This window comes from Ovis canadensis, chromosome 7 (assembly GCF_042477335.2).
Source record: "Ovis canadensis isolate MfBH-ARS-UI-01 breed Bighorn chromosome 7, ARS-UI_OviCan_v2, whole genome shotgun sequence".
NCBI lineage: Eukaryota > Metazoa > Chordata > Mammalia > Artiodactyla > Bovidae > Ovis > Ovis canadensis.
The window spans coordinates 28,090,314-28,106,695 of NC_091251.1; the positions used below are offsets into that span (position 1 = coordinate 28,090,314).

Sequence of the window (16,382 nt, forward strand, 5' to 3'; positions counted from 1 at the left end):
GAGGAGGAGGCTGGAGGTACTCTGGTGTGTGTGTGCGTGCTAAGTTGGGTCCAACTATGAATCCCTGGACTGTAGCCAGCCAGGGTTTTCTGTCCACAGCTGGGAAAGTATACCATTTCCTCCTTCAAGGTAAAGTTGCCATTTCCTCCTTCAAGGAAATAAATTTCCATTTCTTCCTGACCCAGGGATCTTCTGCACTGGCAGGATTCTTTACCACCGAGCCACCTGTTAAGAGGGATTCCATTGTAGCTCAGTAGTAAAGAATGCCTGCAATGTAGGAGACGGGTTCGATTCCTGGATGGGAAAGATCCTCTGGAAAAGGAAATGGCAACCCACTCCAGTATTCTTGCCTGGAGAATTCCATGGACATAGGAAACTGGAGGGCTATAGTCCATGGGGGTTCTGAGAGTTGGACACGACCCAGCGACTAAACCACCACCATCTGCTAAGAGGGCTGGTGCTGGAACCACACATCGCTGGTTTATTTTCAATGCTGCTTTTATCTGACTGCATGACCTTGGGCCTGTCACTCTCTGAACCACCCATATAACAAGGATTATGGCACCTAAGATTGCTGTGAGGATTCAATCAGGTCAATGAGATGCAATACCAGGTATTCAGCAAGAGCTCAATGAGGAGCTTACTGCTTCCCTCCCTCTGGCTGAGCTTCCTCTTCCTACTTGCCATACATGACTAAGTTTGATGAAATGGAAATAGCCCAAAGAGACCTACCTGCCTCCTGCTTTTCATACCTCCAAGTCACTGGACCCGTCTTCCTCGTTAGTAAAATGGGCACAGTAAGACCTTATCTCAAGGGCTGATGTGACTGCTTAATATGACTGACACAGACAGGTTTTTCCTCTCTGGGTCTCATCAGCACTAACTCACCCACCATCATCCATTTTACAATTTATTTCCAATCTATGTGAAATTAACTGATTCTTAAAAGCCCTCACAAGAGTCAGTATCAGAAAACCTGAGACCAGTGTCTCTGCATTTCATTCCACTCCCACGTTCCTTTCCCAGCTCTGGGAGGCAGGGCACACCTGGCCATTCTCACAGTCCTGATGCCAGGCATAGCACCTGGCCTCTGGGAGGCAACCTCCCCAACCTACACCTGGAGCCAGAAAATGTCCATCTGCTCCAAAGGGGGCAGTAGGTATCCAGGCACCACCCTTTCTGGGGGAATCACATAGGATCTAGGGCTTGCTGTGAGGTTCAAGCTCTTATGGCTGAGAATGAATTTCTGTGTATATGTATCAACTACCACAGTATGTGGTATGATCTTTGGACTATCAAATCCATAAAAGAATATAACACAATGCCTCGTGGTTAAGTTGAAAATAACCTGAGTATCTTGCCATTTGGTTTGAATTAAGTAAATTAATGGACTACTACATAGCCTTTTCAGGTATATGCTTTTGAAGCCTCTTTAGAGGGAGAAGCTATCATACTTAAATGAAAAAGGAACAAATTTGTTTTGTACATTCCTTTGGTTTTCCTGTATTCTTTTTACAGTCTAAACAACAAAACAATAAAATATACTAAAAATAAGGTCCCAAGGCCAGCTTTTTGGTGTTTAATAAACCCTTTTATATCTTTATCTTTTTAAACCCCCATCCCCCACCGCTTCCCTGCCCAAATCCAGTCTTTATTGAAGACTGCACACCAAGTCCTGAGTTGAGACCCAGAGTAGCCAAACTTAAACAGGTTACAGATCTTGTAAGAAAAACTATTTTATCAGGTAACCAACGTGAAGCTTCCTGCCCCCCACCCCCACCCCCCGGCAGGTTATCCAGATGGCATCATAGACCAATGGTCGCCGGTTGGACTCAAAAGAAGCCACCCCCCAAAAAATTGTATAAAAAGATTTATTGAAATTTATCAATGACAAACAGACATAAAACTCAAAAGTTTGGCTCTTCTGAGGGGGAGGAAAGCCGGTGCAGATGTTCTTTTATCCAGATGAAACATGGGCTACAAAGTCACACGCCACTTGGAAAGCAATCAGAAGAGGGACAGAAAAGCAAACCTGTACATTCACTAGGGATTTGCAGTCATTTCAGATTTCCACTAGGTAAGAAAATACAATTTTGCGTTAAGTTTTTCCGTGCTCGGGTGTATGAAAAAAAAACCCAGCCGACATGCAGCAGTGTGTCCCGTGCCTAGGTCTGTAAAAATGGTCTAGGCCGAGCAGGACACGCAGAATTCTCCTGTCATTTTGTAAAACAAAGCGTTCTAATATTTTACACAAGATAGGGACAGTTTTGTTTTTTCGTATCTTTGAAAGAGGTTGAAGTTTGAGGGTTTGCTTCTTCTCTTTTAATTAGAATTACTGAATCCATTTTACTCCTAAACTCTGAAGCCTGCTGTTTCCAGCTCTCTGGCTCATCACTCAAGAGTGACATCAGAGTCTTCTCAGGAGAGCAAAGCCCACCACCGTCTGGGAAGAGAGAAAGGGGATGGAAGACGGGGAAGGTCCCCAGACCAGTGCCAAGATTCGCCTTTAGGTTGCTATTTACAATCAAGGCGCTTGCTGCCTCTAGCCGGCCCAAGAAACGTGAAAATCAAGGGATCCGGAATAAGAGGTAAGACGCGGCTGGTGCTCAGCCCTCCTGGGCTTTGAGAAACCAAACTGAGGCCAGCCCTGGCCTTCCAATCAACTTGAGACTTGGGAAGTATCAGGAAATGTCAGAGATCTCCAAATCGTTCTCTTTGAGGGTAAGGAACAAACGTTCACTTGTGTGTACTCAGCTATTGCGTTTACAGGGACAGAACCAGACACAAAGAAAAATTAGGGGAAAAAAATAAAGAGTGGCCGTAAAAATAGTATTTTATTCCACCCCCTCCCACCCTCCCTCCCCCCACAACCCCCAGTACACTTTTCCCCTCTCGTTCCCACAGCAACGTTACAATCAGAAAAAAATAAGTTTCAGGGGGCGGGATTTGGGGGGGTACGGGTAAAAACAGTCAAATCACAATAGGAATTTTTCAAAATAGGTTATTCCGCTTAGTCATCGTCTTCTCCCTCATCTTCAGGTTCTCGTTTTCGCTTCTGACCCCTTTCTTCTTCTGGAAGAGTAAGGAAAAGGCATTCAGGTTAGACATGGATCTCGCCTCTGACTCCGTCCACCCGCCAGGAAAGCAGGGAGCCTAAGTCTAGAATGCTTTGTTGTCCCTGGCAAACTGAGGCCTGGTCCTCAGGGCCCAGCAATCTACCATGACCGAAGGGGTCAGCCTGCTACCCTCGGAGAATAAAAAGGCTGCATACCACCAAGCTCCTCTTCATCTTCCTCATCGTCTACTTCCCCATCGTTATAACCTTCCTCATCCTCCTAGAAGAGAAGATGACATTGGATTTTAGGAACGCCCTGGCCTTGGGACATGGGAAGAAGCCACTTTCCCTGATGCTGAGCTCAGAAAGGTGAGGGCCAGCCTCTCAGCAGCCCCAAGGCTTGGTCAGGTGAATCTAAAGCAGAGGTTCTTTTACATTAAGGACCACCTTTATGCACCTGTAGAAAGCTTTGAACCTCTTTTCCAGGAAACACCCACATCACATACAATACCTGCAAGAATGGGGAGTGGGGGTGGATTCTACGCCCAGGTTAAGAATTCCTGACCTGAAGTCCTCATAACTCAGGCAGCTCTGCAGTGTGCCCTCCCAGGGGAATGAGTTCCCCCAGTGACTCTCCATCACATGAAGTAGGCCGAACTTTCATCTGCCCTCAATCTAGTTTTGGTTCAAGGGAAAACCCCAATCCAGATTCCCTGGGTGAGTCCAGCCTCACCCTACCCAGCCCCTTCACTTTCTTGCAAACTTGGATCACTTGGAGGACAGGGAAAATGCAATGTCCTCCCCTCTTCCCCGCCTCAAAGAAAATCACTTCCAGCAACTTGAGATTCAGCAAGGGGTGTGAATTCACCCTCAACCTAGGACCACACTTTACGCTGCTCCTGGAGGTCCAGGCTAGTTGAATCTGCATGATACTGTTCCTGAAGCACCAGGCAACCCATTGTTTAAAAAGAACTTGGCAATAGACTTCTTTTTGTCAAGGGAAATATCCTTTCATAATGTCACCAAATAGTTCCTTAATCAGTCTGTTTGCTAAGACTGTGTGTGTGTGTGTGTGTGTGTGTGAAATCTGTAGATGGTTAATGAGATTACAGAAGAAGAGGAAGAAAAAAAAACACCACCACCACCCAATCCCAAAACAAAAACCCTCTGCATTCTGGAGGCTCCTGTGACAGGAAGAGCAAGTCCATTGGCCAAAATGCCTTATTGCCCTGTTCCGGGGGGTGGCGTGCTGTTTTGCTGTCTCTATTTTTAAAATACATAATATTCTTTACTGGTGAACTTAGCAGCCTGCACCTGAGCAGGAGAGATACTCGGCAGCACCACTCGGGGGGAACCAAGCCTGCGCCACCAGCTTCTCCTCTGACCCTGAGCTGCCTCTCCCCAGCACGAGGGGCCAGCCAGGAGGTCCCACCTGAGAGGGCCTGTGTGGCAGACAGGTGTTCATGCCCTTGATGGGGAGAGACAGGAAGTTACGGGAGAAGGCAGGTACTTTGTCCGTGCTGTCACCATTTTAAACCTCTCTCCATCTAACTTTTGCAGTCAGATTTAGAAAGCTGAAGTCAGGGGAAATGACTCTGCTCTAGAAAGACTCAGAACATCCATCCAAGTACAAAACCAGGCACACAGAGCCAGGACCTTGAAGGGTGTGAAAGCCTAAAATAGTAAGTGGTCAAACACTCCCTGTCCTTAGGGATTTTACTTACAAATTATTTTATCCTCTTAACAATCCAGTGAGTTGCTCCCTATTTACAACCCAGCTGTAAAATGACACCTATGAAGAAACGGGCTCAGAAGGTCAAGCAACTTGCCCAGGGACACACAGCTAGCAAGTGGTAGAAATGGGCTGTACCCGGTCACAGACACACCCCAGACCTCGCTAAAGAAGAATGCCGGCCAGTGTGTCAGGATAATGGCACTTTATCCGCTGTGTGTGGGGGACCCTTGCCACCCTCTGATGTGGAATCCAGCAGTGTCTTATCCTATTACCCATCAGTCCAAGGCAGTCCTTGATTTTTCCCCAGCATACTCTAAGTGCTGAGTATCTGAATTAACACACAAATGCAAAAAGGTCTTACATGGAAACAAATACCAGGCTGTCCCAGAAGAAGAGTCCCCTCCTTACTGGCCTCTAGAACCCCCTTCTTTCTTTTCTAGGGCTGACTGCAAGGCTTGCCTCTTCCAAATCAGCCCAGTAACAGGCCCTAAAGTGATTCAATACACACTCAGGGCTCCTGGCTGCTAAGGCCCATCAGTCAGGCAGTTAGTGGGACTGATTCAGACACAGCAAAGCAAGTAAGGGGGACTCCAAGAGATGGGCCCCCAGCCCAGCCCAGCCTCTTACCTCTTCCTCTCCACTCACGTCCTCTTCTTCCCCTTCCTCCTCCTCCTCCTCGTCCTCCTCGTCTTCCACTACCTGAGCGTCTTCATCGTACTCTTCCTCTGCGAGTGGAAATGGGGACAAGGACAAAGGCATGGTGAGCTGACCCCTCTTTCCCACAGTACAGGACCCAGGTCGCTGGGCCTGGCACAAGAGATGCACTCCTTGATGTAGGGGCCATAACTCCCACACCCACCCAGTTCACAGCCTGGATGCTTTAATGTGACTGAACACACCCTGAAGTCATCCAAAAAATTAGCATCCTAGAATGACCTCAAAGGTAAGCCCTCTTCCCAAGGATTCTGAAAAGGAAAGATCCCACATGGAGGCTAAGATGGCAGAGAAAATGCCAAATCGGGGAGCCAAGTTACAGGGCCCAGGAAAGCCAAGAAGTCAATTTATTCAGAGAGAGCATAGAGCCAAAATCTACAGGTGAGGAAGCCGAATCCCAGAGGGGAGAAGTGACTTGTTCAAGATCATACAAGGAGTCAGTTGCAGAGCTGGGCTCAGAAGCCTGGTCTCAGGATTCTAGTCCTGAGACTTTTCTGTCCCAGCACAAGATGGAACAAACTAAGGCAAACTGGATGTCTGAATACCTAGTAAAGTACTCCCACCTAAGAAGGGATAAACACTCTCATCTGTGAAATATTCAGCCCAAGTCAACCCCCAACTTCGGCCACAAAGCCCTGCACGGAAGTGGCACTGAGCTGTCAGCGTGGAGAGGAGATGAGACGGGAGGTCCTCCTTCCTTTTCCTTCTCTCCTTCCTGTAAGTCCCTGACTCCTCACTGTGGCACTAGGGAGCCCAGTGTGCTGCCTACAACCTCCTCTGCTTCCAAGATCCCTGGGGCTCCTGAGTCCTCACCCCCCAGGTCCTGCCATGTGGTCCTATGGGCAGCAGCCACCAGGGGGCCCCACAATCTCTCCAGCCATGACTTCATCTCCACCACTGGACCCTAGATGAGAAGAGGGGACCTTCAGGCCTTGCCCCACCTCCCGCCATCGCTCATCTCCTCCCCAGAAGCAAATCCAAGCAAGAGACACCGTAGGATGTCATTTTGGGGAGGACTTTGGAAAAGGGAAAAAAACTGAAAGGAGGACTCAGATTTTTTTTTGATGTGGACCAATTTTAAAGTCTTTTCGTCTGCCACATCTTTTCTGTTTTGGCTTTCTGGCTGCCAGGCATGTGGGATCTCAGCTCCATGACCAGGGATGTCCCTCAGATGGTTTCTAAGGAGTTACCACGCAGTTGGAGAACCTCGGATGTCTCTCTGGGCTCAGGTCCTTTTGTTACAGGGGTGTCGACCAACAAGACAGACCGCGCCAGCAGTAAACAAAGCAGACGGCCTGCTCCCCTCACAGCTCTAGAAAGAGGTTGGCAGCTCTCAGGGACCAGCGATGCCCCATCTGCCCGCTGTAAAACCCGGCCTGGCCTCTCCCTGGCGCCACCCACCATCCTCGTCCTCTTCGTCGTCGTCCAGGCCCTCCACGTAGCCCTCGGCATCTGAGTCGGGGGCCTCCTTGTCGTCCCGGTCGTAGCCATCAAGATACGTGAGCTGCGGAAGGAGCTTGAACACGTTTTCTCGGTAGTCGTTCAGGTTGGTCACCTCACAATTGAAAAGGTCTAAGCTCTTGAGGTTTTCTAACTTTTTCTGCAGGAAACAGCGAAGTCAGATAGTGAGCGGGATGAGGAGACAGGTGGAGGCAACGTGAGGCAGCATGCAGAACTCACAGGTGAGGAGCCTCCTGTTCATCCATATGAAACATGGGGTGGGTGGGGGTTGGACCCGAGGATCTTCAAGGTCTCACCCAATGCCAACACTTTTATTCTGCAATTACAGCCTTTGCCATAACACTGACAAGTCTGAAATTAACCCAGGGCTTTCCTGGTGCATAAGCCAAGAGCTCTGGAGCCTGCCCTGTGTCTAAGCAGCCAGAGAGGAACTGAAAAGGCCACAGGAACGCAAACCATCTCCTTTTGGGAATAATGATAACGGCAATTAATACTGCACTTTGTGTATTAACTCAGTTTCTCCTCAACAGACTGATAAAGCAGAAATAATTATTAGTTCATTTTACAGAAGAGGAGGCAGAGGGCAGAGAACTGAGTTTTGATCAGGCAGTCCCACTTCAGACCTGTGTTCTTACACTGCAATACTGCCTGTCAAAAAGGACAAGTGAACAACCAATGAAGAATCCAGATTCTGTCCACAGTACTTAATACCAATGGGTTTAACTGACGGGTTCTAGTCCATGTTACACTTATTGGCAGCTGGATTCTGAGGCCCAGGAAGTGAAAGGGTCACACAGCTAGCAAGAAATTGCTACATCTTTACAGTTCCCTCATCTTCAAGGAGGAGGTATCCCACCTCAGGCCAAGTCCCTGTTCCAGTGGGGCCAGGCCTAACTGGTGATTAAAGCTATTGTCCCTCAAGGTCAATGTCAGGAACAAGGTCATTCTCTTGAGATTTCGTAATTTGAGACCTGGTCATTTTTAGCAGAAGGTCAAGGGTAGAGAGGGAGTCTGGGCTGTGGGCTGGGTGGGTGAGGCCCACCTCTCCCAACCAAAGGCGGTTCCCCACTCTCAGGGATGAGAGAAACACAATAATCACACCGAAAACCAGGGAAGAAATTACACACACACACGTATTCTAGGCCAAAGGAACACTGTGTGTGTGTGCATGCGTGTGTAACACAATCTCCATAACTGCCTCCCAAAACACACTACACAGAACTTCAAAGATTTTTTTCCAGTTTATAATAAAATCATGAAATCGAGGTTTCTAGCTAGATAAATAGAATTGCTTTCTCCTAGGAGATCAGAAGAAGTCCTAAAAGAAGTTCTATGGGAAATCTATTCTAGTAGTTGACCCCATGCCACAGAGGGGCAGGTAAAGCCTGAGTCTGGAGGAGAAATGCCAGCCTCCCATTCTGCCACACAGGCACATCAACCAGCCCCTCAAGTATCCACAAAGTACAAGGAATGCTTTTTGGACAAGAACCCAAACTGAGAGATGTCCCAACTGCTACCTTCTATACCCAGAAAAGGGAAAGGTGCAAACTTGTCCAAATAACCTTATGGCCCTTTCCTGATTCTAAGGTGACCAACTTATGAAGTAATTCTTATGTATATATTTATGCTGAGTGTCAGTTTAATGCAGTAGTATTTCTATACTTCAAAAAATAGAAATCCATGATTAATCAAAAATTAATCAATCAATAAAAAATTAATCAGTGGTACATCTTACAGCTGATTTCGTTAAAGTCAAGTGAATACAGTCATTCGGATACGGGTAACACAGAAATCGCTATTTTGACCATGACCTGCCCTTTTCTAGTGAGTGTATCGTGAAGTCTGGGTGTGCTCAGCTCTATGTGGACAAACAAAGGCAGACATGCTGCCCAGGTCTTTGAGCCTGTGGTCACCATCATAGCCAGGACTGCTGACCAGGGTCACTCTTCTCGACACCCTTTGGAGAAGTGCATGGGGCTCCCGTACCACATAGCTTTCTGTCATCCCAGGGGACCTACATCAGGACCGACCCACCTCCAGAGGCACCAGCCTCTGGGCAGTGACCCAAGGAGAAAACAGGCAGCTACCTTCAGGGTCAGCTGAGTTCCTGGATGGCTCCTCTCTCCCCAGTGAAAGGCACAAGCCAGGCTCTAAGCCTAAAGAAATGACAGCTCGGGTTTCCAAAGCTGAGTGGAAACTCTAAGAGGAAACCACCAGGACCAGAAATAGAGACCTGGGTCCTACAGCATCCTTCAGCCTCTCGGTCAAGCTCTCTTAACTTCTCGAGGCCTCAGTTTCTCTATAGACGAAGCAGAATTCTATCCCACAGCACATAATTAAACACAAAAAGCATGTCATACAAATGCGAAAGTAGTATTCCCTGGTATCAACCCCTCCCATCCCAGAGGAGAGGGGAGGCCCCATGACTCACCAGTGGCTCTATTGTGCTGAGGTCTTTAATTTTGTTGCCACTTAAATTTAGATGCGTGAGGTTTGGACACTTTTCTGCCAATACTTCCAGGCCCCCTGAGATTCTGTTATCACTTAGTTCAAGCTAAACGAGGCAGGGAGAGAAAAAGCAGAAACAACTCTTAAAATGAAGGCTCTGGGCTCAGGTGTTCAGTTCCTCGCAGACAGGCCAGGAAAGGAGTCGGCTCAGGGAAGGGGCAGGTGTGCTGGGGCTCGCCCTGGCCCCCCTGCCTTTATGCTCCCTCAACTTGGAGAAATGACTGGGTCCTCCTCCCCAGCCCAGTTCCCAAGCACACCTGCGCCTCTGCTCTATTTACCTTCTTAAGTTTGTTTAACTTTGGTAAGTTTGCAACTGAGGTGAGGCCGACGTTGATTGTACTCAAGAACTCCAGTTCTTCAAATTCATCTGTGAGGCCTTCGATTTTGCCTTCATTCGACCGACAGTTGTCCAGGACGAGCTCTTTCACCTGGGAAGGGAAGGAGCCTGTGAATCAACCCGGGTGAGGGATGGGGGTTGAGGCCGGGGCGGGAGGAGGACAGGAGGCAGACGGGAAGCCTTGCAGTGCGGCGTCCACGCTGGTCTTTCTCTGCTGTTAGCGACACTGAGAGTGGGGGGAGAGGTGCTGGGGTGACTGGAGCTGCAGAACCAGAGGGCCCTTCTGGACAGGCGTCTTGGCTGGACTGGAGAAGACAAATCCAATAACCCCACTGTTGACAGCAAGGTTGGGAGTTTCTTTCCAACCCTGCTGCCGCACCTCAGCCCCTAGGCTCCCCAGTGCACCACCCACAATGCTGCTGAGGAACCTCCGGGCCTGGCCGTTCCTTCTGAGCCCCTCACCCCAGGGTCCACCATGGTCCCAGCCTGACCGCCTTCCTGAGGCCCCCCACCTACTACTCCCCCTCCTCAGTCTCCACCGTCCTTTCACCTCTGAGTCTGTGACCCTCTGCATGCGGATGGGTCCCGGGGTGTACCTGAACCCAATCCTGCCACCACAGTCAGAGCCAACCCACCCACCCAGGCAGTCATCACCTGGTCACCAGCCTGGCCTGCCCCACAGTAAGGGCTGCAGACCGGGGACCCCTCCAACTCTCCATTCTGTAGAATGGAGACCAGTGCTGTACGACAGAACTTCCCGTGGCGATGGAAACCCATCCAGGAGAGGAGCCACCAGTCACATGTGGCCAGTAAGGTGAGACTGAGGAGCTAAGCTTTAAATTTTATTCAGCTTTAATCAATCACAATGCAGAGAGATATATGAAAGTTACCATACAGAATACCACAGCTCTAGACTTTGCTCTTCAGGTCCTGAAAGCCGATGCGGAAGGAAAATGGACACCCACAAGCCCAGGATGAACCCACACAGAAATGCTGGGCGTGGCAATGTCCAGAAGTTGGTCTTTGGAGATACCTCCGTGGCCCTGCAGGCTTCCTGCCTCTCTGGAGGTGGTTCTGCCCTATTAAGAGACCTTAGATCCCCTCTCTCAGCCGTAAGCCCTTTATTTCAAATGACAGAGAAAGAACTTCTCCCTGGGTTGTTAAAAGGCAGATTTGGCTACAAGAGAGGGTCCAGGCTCCAGCACAGATGGTAGGGAGACAGGCTGAGTAAGAGTCATCAGCTCTCAGGCCTGCCATGACCCAGGGGTGTCAGCAAGGGATGCCAGGGTGCCTGGCCTGCCTTTCCACTCCTGTCCTGAGCTGACAGGGGGCCGCTCCCCAGCCTTCCACGGATGGCGGGCGCCTTAAAGGTGATCCCTCCTGGCTGCATCTGGTGCTTGACACTGCGCCCCCACTTGCCTGATGTGTGCTGCTGCTAAGTTGCTTCAGTCATGTCCAACTCTTAGCGACCCCATGGACTGCAGCCTACCAGGCTCCTCCGTCCACGGGATTTTCCGGCAAGAGTACTGGAGTGGGTTGCCATTGTCTTCTCCAGCCTGATCTCTGCAGCCTCCAGGAAACGTGTACTGATGTGGCCTGGATCTGATGCTCCCTAGGACTTCCATCCCTAGGTTTGGATTTCTCACCAATGGGTCACTCGGACCAGGCCTGTCCTGTTGACAGCAGTCCTGCATTATCATTCCTGCCCCTTACAGCCTTTTTTCCTCCTGGATAAGTGAACAAGGCCTGTCCTAACCAGTCACTGTCCAGGGCTGCTTCCCACCTCTGAGCAGGTCCATTTGCCCAGGGTGACTGTCCACCACAGTGGTCCTCTTCCTCGGGCATCACTGGGACATATGTCCACATGGGAGAAGAGAATCCACAGCAGGCTGCTGCGCCCCTCCCTCAGCCTGCCCTTGAAAGAGGTCAGACTAGGAGAGCTCAGGGCCTGTTTGGGCCACGGCGCCCTGCAGGTGCCCTGCTGTCTTCTTCCCTAGTGGAAAGGGGTGGCCTGCTCAGCTCAGGACAGCAACAACTTGGCAAGAGAGGTGAAGCCAGGTGCAGCAGCTCCTATCCAGAGCCAGCAAGCCCTCAGCCAAGCACCAGCGCCAAGGCTCACCTTTCCCTTGGATCTGAGACGAGGGAAGTCAAGTCCTTTCCCACTCTTCAGGGGAGGACAGATGTCCAGGTCAAGCCCCCTTCTCAAGGTCACTGGCAAGAGACTGGGAGTAGACCCTGTGAGGCCTTCTGCCCTAGGGCAGGAGGTCAGTGCAAAGCCAGGAAGCCAGGCCTTTGGGGAGCAGTGGAGGGGGATCAACTGTCCTGGGGAGGGAGCGCCACTTCCTACATGGGCAGTTCCATCTGAGGTCACACAGCTAGGCTCCTTCAGTCACTCCTTTCCTTGGAAGGCCCTGGGAATTCTTTAAGTTCCATTACAGAAAGACAAATATGAGGAGGGCTTCCAGTCCACCTTCAAAGATTTCAGACATGTGGTTCTCTAGATGGGTCAGGGCTTCTATTCTTGCGGCCATCAGCCAAGGAGGAGGCCTCAGTAAGGGGGGTGGCGTGCAGGAGGCGGTGCTGCAGAGTCAAGGGGATTCCTCCTGGAAGTCTGCCTCTTTCCCAGAATGGCTCAGTGCTGCCTGGGAATTCTCCAGATAGACCCAAGGTTCCAGTCCCAGCACCACACCCAAATGGGTGGCCATTCCTCTTGGGGACAATATGCAAGACACCACTACTAACCACAATGATTGTTTCTTTATTAACAACAATCAAGGGCTCTTTCCTGAGCCCTCAGCAGGCACTCTCTTTGCAGGCACTGTCTCATTTGATCCTCACAATCGCCCCATGGGGTGCTCCTGGGGTGCTGTCCTATTGTGCAGCCACATCAGAACCACTGATCCCAAAGCTGCAGGAACAGGCCCTGATGGTTAGTGTTGCCACAGACGAGGAGGGTTTCCTTGCTGTTCCCAAGCAGGGCACAGGTTCTCCCAGACCCCCAAATTCAATCCTACGAACTACCCTGACTGCACTAAACCCCCTTCAGCCCCTTTTCTAGCTGTTCCACTGGCAGGATGGGGGCTACTCCCAGCTGTCCCCACCCTGGTTACACTTCCTTGGTAACCAAAGCGCGAAACCTAACCCAGCCCCCATTCCAATGACACTGCAGTCAGGAGCAAGGATCTGGACAAAGGCCAGGGGCCTGAAACCCCGCTCCTCCCCAAGGAGCAAAAGGCTGCTTCCTGTCACTCGGGAGAGAGAGCCTGCGGTGTCTGGAAGGCCAGGTGGCTGCTCCAGGTCTGTGGGGACTTAGGGATCCCCACGGTTTCTGCATTTCCTTCCTGGTGGGGTTTGGGGAGAGATCAAAGCGGGTGGGGTAGGTGGGCTGAGGCTTACACCATGAGGTTGCTGATATTACCAGAAAGCCCAAACCACAAGGGAAACCCACAGTTTCTTTGTAGGGTGATGAGTCCCATCGGGGATGGCAGGTAAGCAGACTGTGATGTGTCTGCAATGGACCAAACAGGAAAACACAAAAGGTCTAGTCCAACAGCTGACCTGTCGAAGGCATGGCACCCAGCCCTGTTCCACCTGCCTCCATGCAGGGCTGCGCTTTCTTACAGCTCCAGGGCGTGTTTCAAAACGTCCAACCCACCCCAAGCTTCCTTAAATTGACTCTTAGAAATCCTGCCGCAATTCCAACCCACTTCCTCCCATTTCTCCTAGTGCTGCTGCTGCTGCAAACCCTTCCTCCATGTGAAGAGAACATCCTTGTTACATCCAGGGTGTGTTCTGCTTAAAACAGAAAAAAAAAAGTAAGGTCCATTCCCCCCTGCCAAACCCTGGGTGTGAGCTAAGCGCAAAGTTAAAATTAAACTGAAAATTTGTACTTTGGGTTTAAACTCTCTCCCAATCCTACTGGCCGTTTAAAAATATCAAAATGTGGTTATTCTCTCTAGAACCAACGACTGGACTTACTCTGCTTCTATCGGGAGCTTTTCAGTCACCCCAATGACAACCCTCCACAGGAGCCTTTGGCTCACTCCTCAAGTGTTAACACCTAAGAAGTGTCTGCATATTCATACTTGGGCCCCCCTGGAGATGCCAGTAGGGAGGCACTGAAGGTTCCTAAGAAATCAGACTGCCCGGCTCCGGCATTTTCTGAAAAACGCGTCCCCAAAGCAAGACGCGGCAGTCATTTCTCACCAAGGGGAGCTGAACCATCCGTGATAAACACGAAGACATTATTACTCTAAGGAAGAACCCATTGCTTGTTTCAAAACTGTGAAATCTTGTCTTTACAGATCTCTCAAATTTGACCATTCCTCTCTACTGCCAGCGACGTGGCTCTGTTCGCGGTAGTCTAAGTCCCTCCAGGTCTGATTCTGCTTCCAAATGGGGTCTCTGTGACAGCAGGAATGCTGGACTGCTGGGAACAGACCTCCACCTGGAGGCCCGGCCCAGCTGGCTGAACGACCCTGACTCTATCCCCGAGGTCTCAGGTTCTGCCTTGCAGAAAAGGGACAATGATATCTGTTTAGCCTACAAAGCACAAACTCTGGCCTAGAAAACACTCTTGGCTTCCCGCCGCCTCCGGGGAAAAAAATCAAGGTCCTAAACTGACCCAAGGAGGACTTCTACTCTCAACCTCGGCCAACTTCCTCCAATCTCATTGCCCCCAACCCCACCTCTCACCCTTGCCTACAAACCCAGTTAAGCCCCTCTCCCCAGGAAACCTTCATCGCCCGGCTCTGAGCATCCCAGGGCACCGAGGGCAGCTGCTGCATGAATCATTTAATCGTGTATTAAGCATCCGATCCTCCTAGAGGTCAGGGACTGTCCTTCTCTGTAATCAGCCTAGCGGGGAGCGGACAGCCAAGCAACTGCTTAACAAATGTCCTGTTTATCGTGCCGGCCACAGCACTAGGCGCTGGGCATGCAAAGCGAGACAAACCATAGTGAAATTAACAGTGCAACTGGTCTGACACAGGTTGAACAAGCCCTCCCTTTTATAAACAATAACAGCGTGCTCTGGTGTGTCTTGTATCCGCCAGGCAAGCCCTGTGAGGAGCTCGGTCAGCAGTACACCCTCCTCTTGACCTGACCCAGTGCTCTGCATGCAGGTTCTCCTGCCCGTAAGAAACCCCCTCTCTCCACCCAGCAAGCTCCTGTGACACTGTCCATCTAAGCAGCGCAGGGGACGCGGAGCCAGTAACGATCCACAGCTGGGGTCCCTGCCAGCGGGAGGTGTGGTGGCAGGCTACGAGACAGACGGCCGGTAAACAACTCCAGTCCAGTGTGCCAGGTAGCAGGGCCGAGGCTGGAACAGGGTGCATGCTTCACATGCCTCTGCCCGGAGAGGACGGGCACGCTAAGCAGAGGCAGGAGGGACCCAGCAAGACCAACAATCAGGATGCATTCTAGCAACGCCAGGGCTGGCCAGATAATCTGCAGGGCCCAGTGCAAAATGAAACTGGAAGACCCCCTTGCTCAAAAACTGTTAAGAATCCCCAGACATTGACAGCAGCGCATTAAACCCAAGAGCGGGAAAGGATCTTCTAAGCATGGGGCCTGGGTGGTCACACAGGCCACATGCCCATGAAGCTGCCCCGGATTTAAATGGACAGCTTGGGCCTAAAGCAAAGCCCTCTGAAGGCTAGAACCAGAGAGCAGGAAGCTCAAGAGAGGACTGCTCTTTATTTTTCCAGCACTTCCCGAGGCAACATAGAGAGGTGGACAGAAGGCAGGTTCTGGAGGCAGACCGACCTGGCTCAAGTCCAAATTTCCCATCGCAAGCTCATCACCTCACTTCTCCTGAGCTTCTGTTTCCTCCAACGACAATAGTGCCATCACCTGGGGTTGGATTAGATGAAATAATGCACAGAAAGCACCCCCAGCTTGGAAAAAGCCACCTGCCTTCTCCTTGACCCACAGCCACCTTCACTGCTGTGTCCACGGTCAAGGCACAAGAATGGGCGTCAAGGCAGGCCCGCAGCTCTGAGTCACCTCTGCTGCCCGCAGGGCCCTTTCATGGAATGAAGGCCTCTCCATGTTCTAGAGAGCTGAGAATGGTGTGCCCCAAAGACACACCTCTGGGTTTTACAGCTACACCTTGTTTTCTTTAGTTTTTCCCACTGACCTCCAAGTCTGATCTTTCCTTTCTCCAAATGGGCATGCAACAAATTATTTGTAGCTTTGGTATCAACCTTGTCAGTCCCTGACCAATCTAGTTTTCAGGTCTCAGCCTTGCAACAGAAGAAGACTTAAATCAGATTGACCCTGTGTTTTTTGGTGCTCGTGGGTTTTAAATAGGTCAGCTTTTAAATGGGCCATCCCCTGTTGCAGATCCCATTTCTAGCTCGAAGGCCAACCTAAGACACCAAGGCAGCAGGGAAAGGGGCTTCTTCCCAGAGGTGTTCCATAGGAATGATAGATGATCATGGGGTTTTCTCCTTTTAACCATAGAATCTCTAGTTTTGCTTAACAATCAGTGTGGCAAAACCTGCAAAAATCAGTCATGTTCCATGGGGGAACCGTCAGGCTCTGGGGGAAAAGTTGGACATTGATTTCAA

The 16,382-nt window shown here is 50.4% G+C and overlaps 1 protein-coding gene across 2 annotated transcripts in view; it reads right to left on the bottom strand.

Moving 5' to 3' along the window:
- Positions 1 to 1,855: 1,855 nt before the first annotated feature.
- The window catches only part of ANP32A (acidic nuclear phosphoprotein 32 family member A), a 38,519-nt gene continuing 23,992 nt past the window's right edge, over positions 1,856 to 16,382 (bottom strand). For both annotated transcript variants that reach the window (XM_069595520.1, XM_069595521.1), the window contains exons 2-7: positions 9,752 to 9,901; positions 9,397 to 9,519; positions 6,906 to 7,104; positions 5,418 to 5,515; positions 3,272 to 3,335; positions 1,856 to 3,072 (exon numbers count right to left, since the gene is read on the bottom strand). In XM_069595520.1, the coding sequence (XP_069451621.1) occupies positions 3,011 to 3,072; positions 3,272 to 3,335; positions 5,418 to 5,515; positions 6,906 to 7,104; positions 9,397 to 9,519; positions 9,752 to 9,901 (696 nt within the window). In that variant the 3' untranslated portion in view covers positions 1,856 to 3,010. The remainder of the gene's footprint in view (positions 3,073 to 3,271; positions 3,336 to 5,417; positions 5,516 to 6,905; positions 7,105 to 9,396; positions 9,520 to 9,751; positions 9,902 to 16,382) is intronic.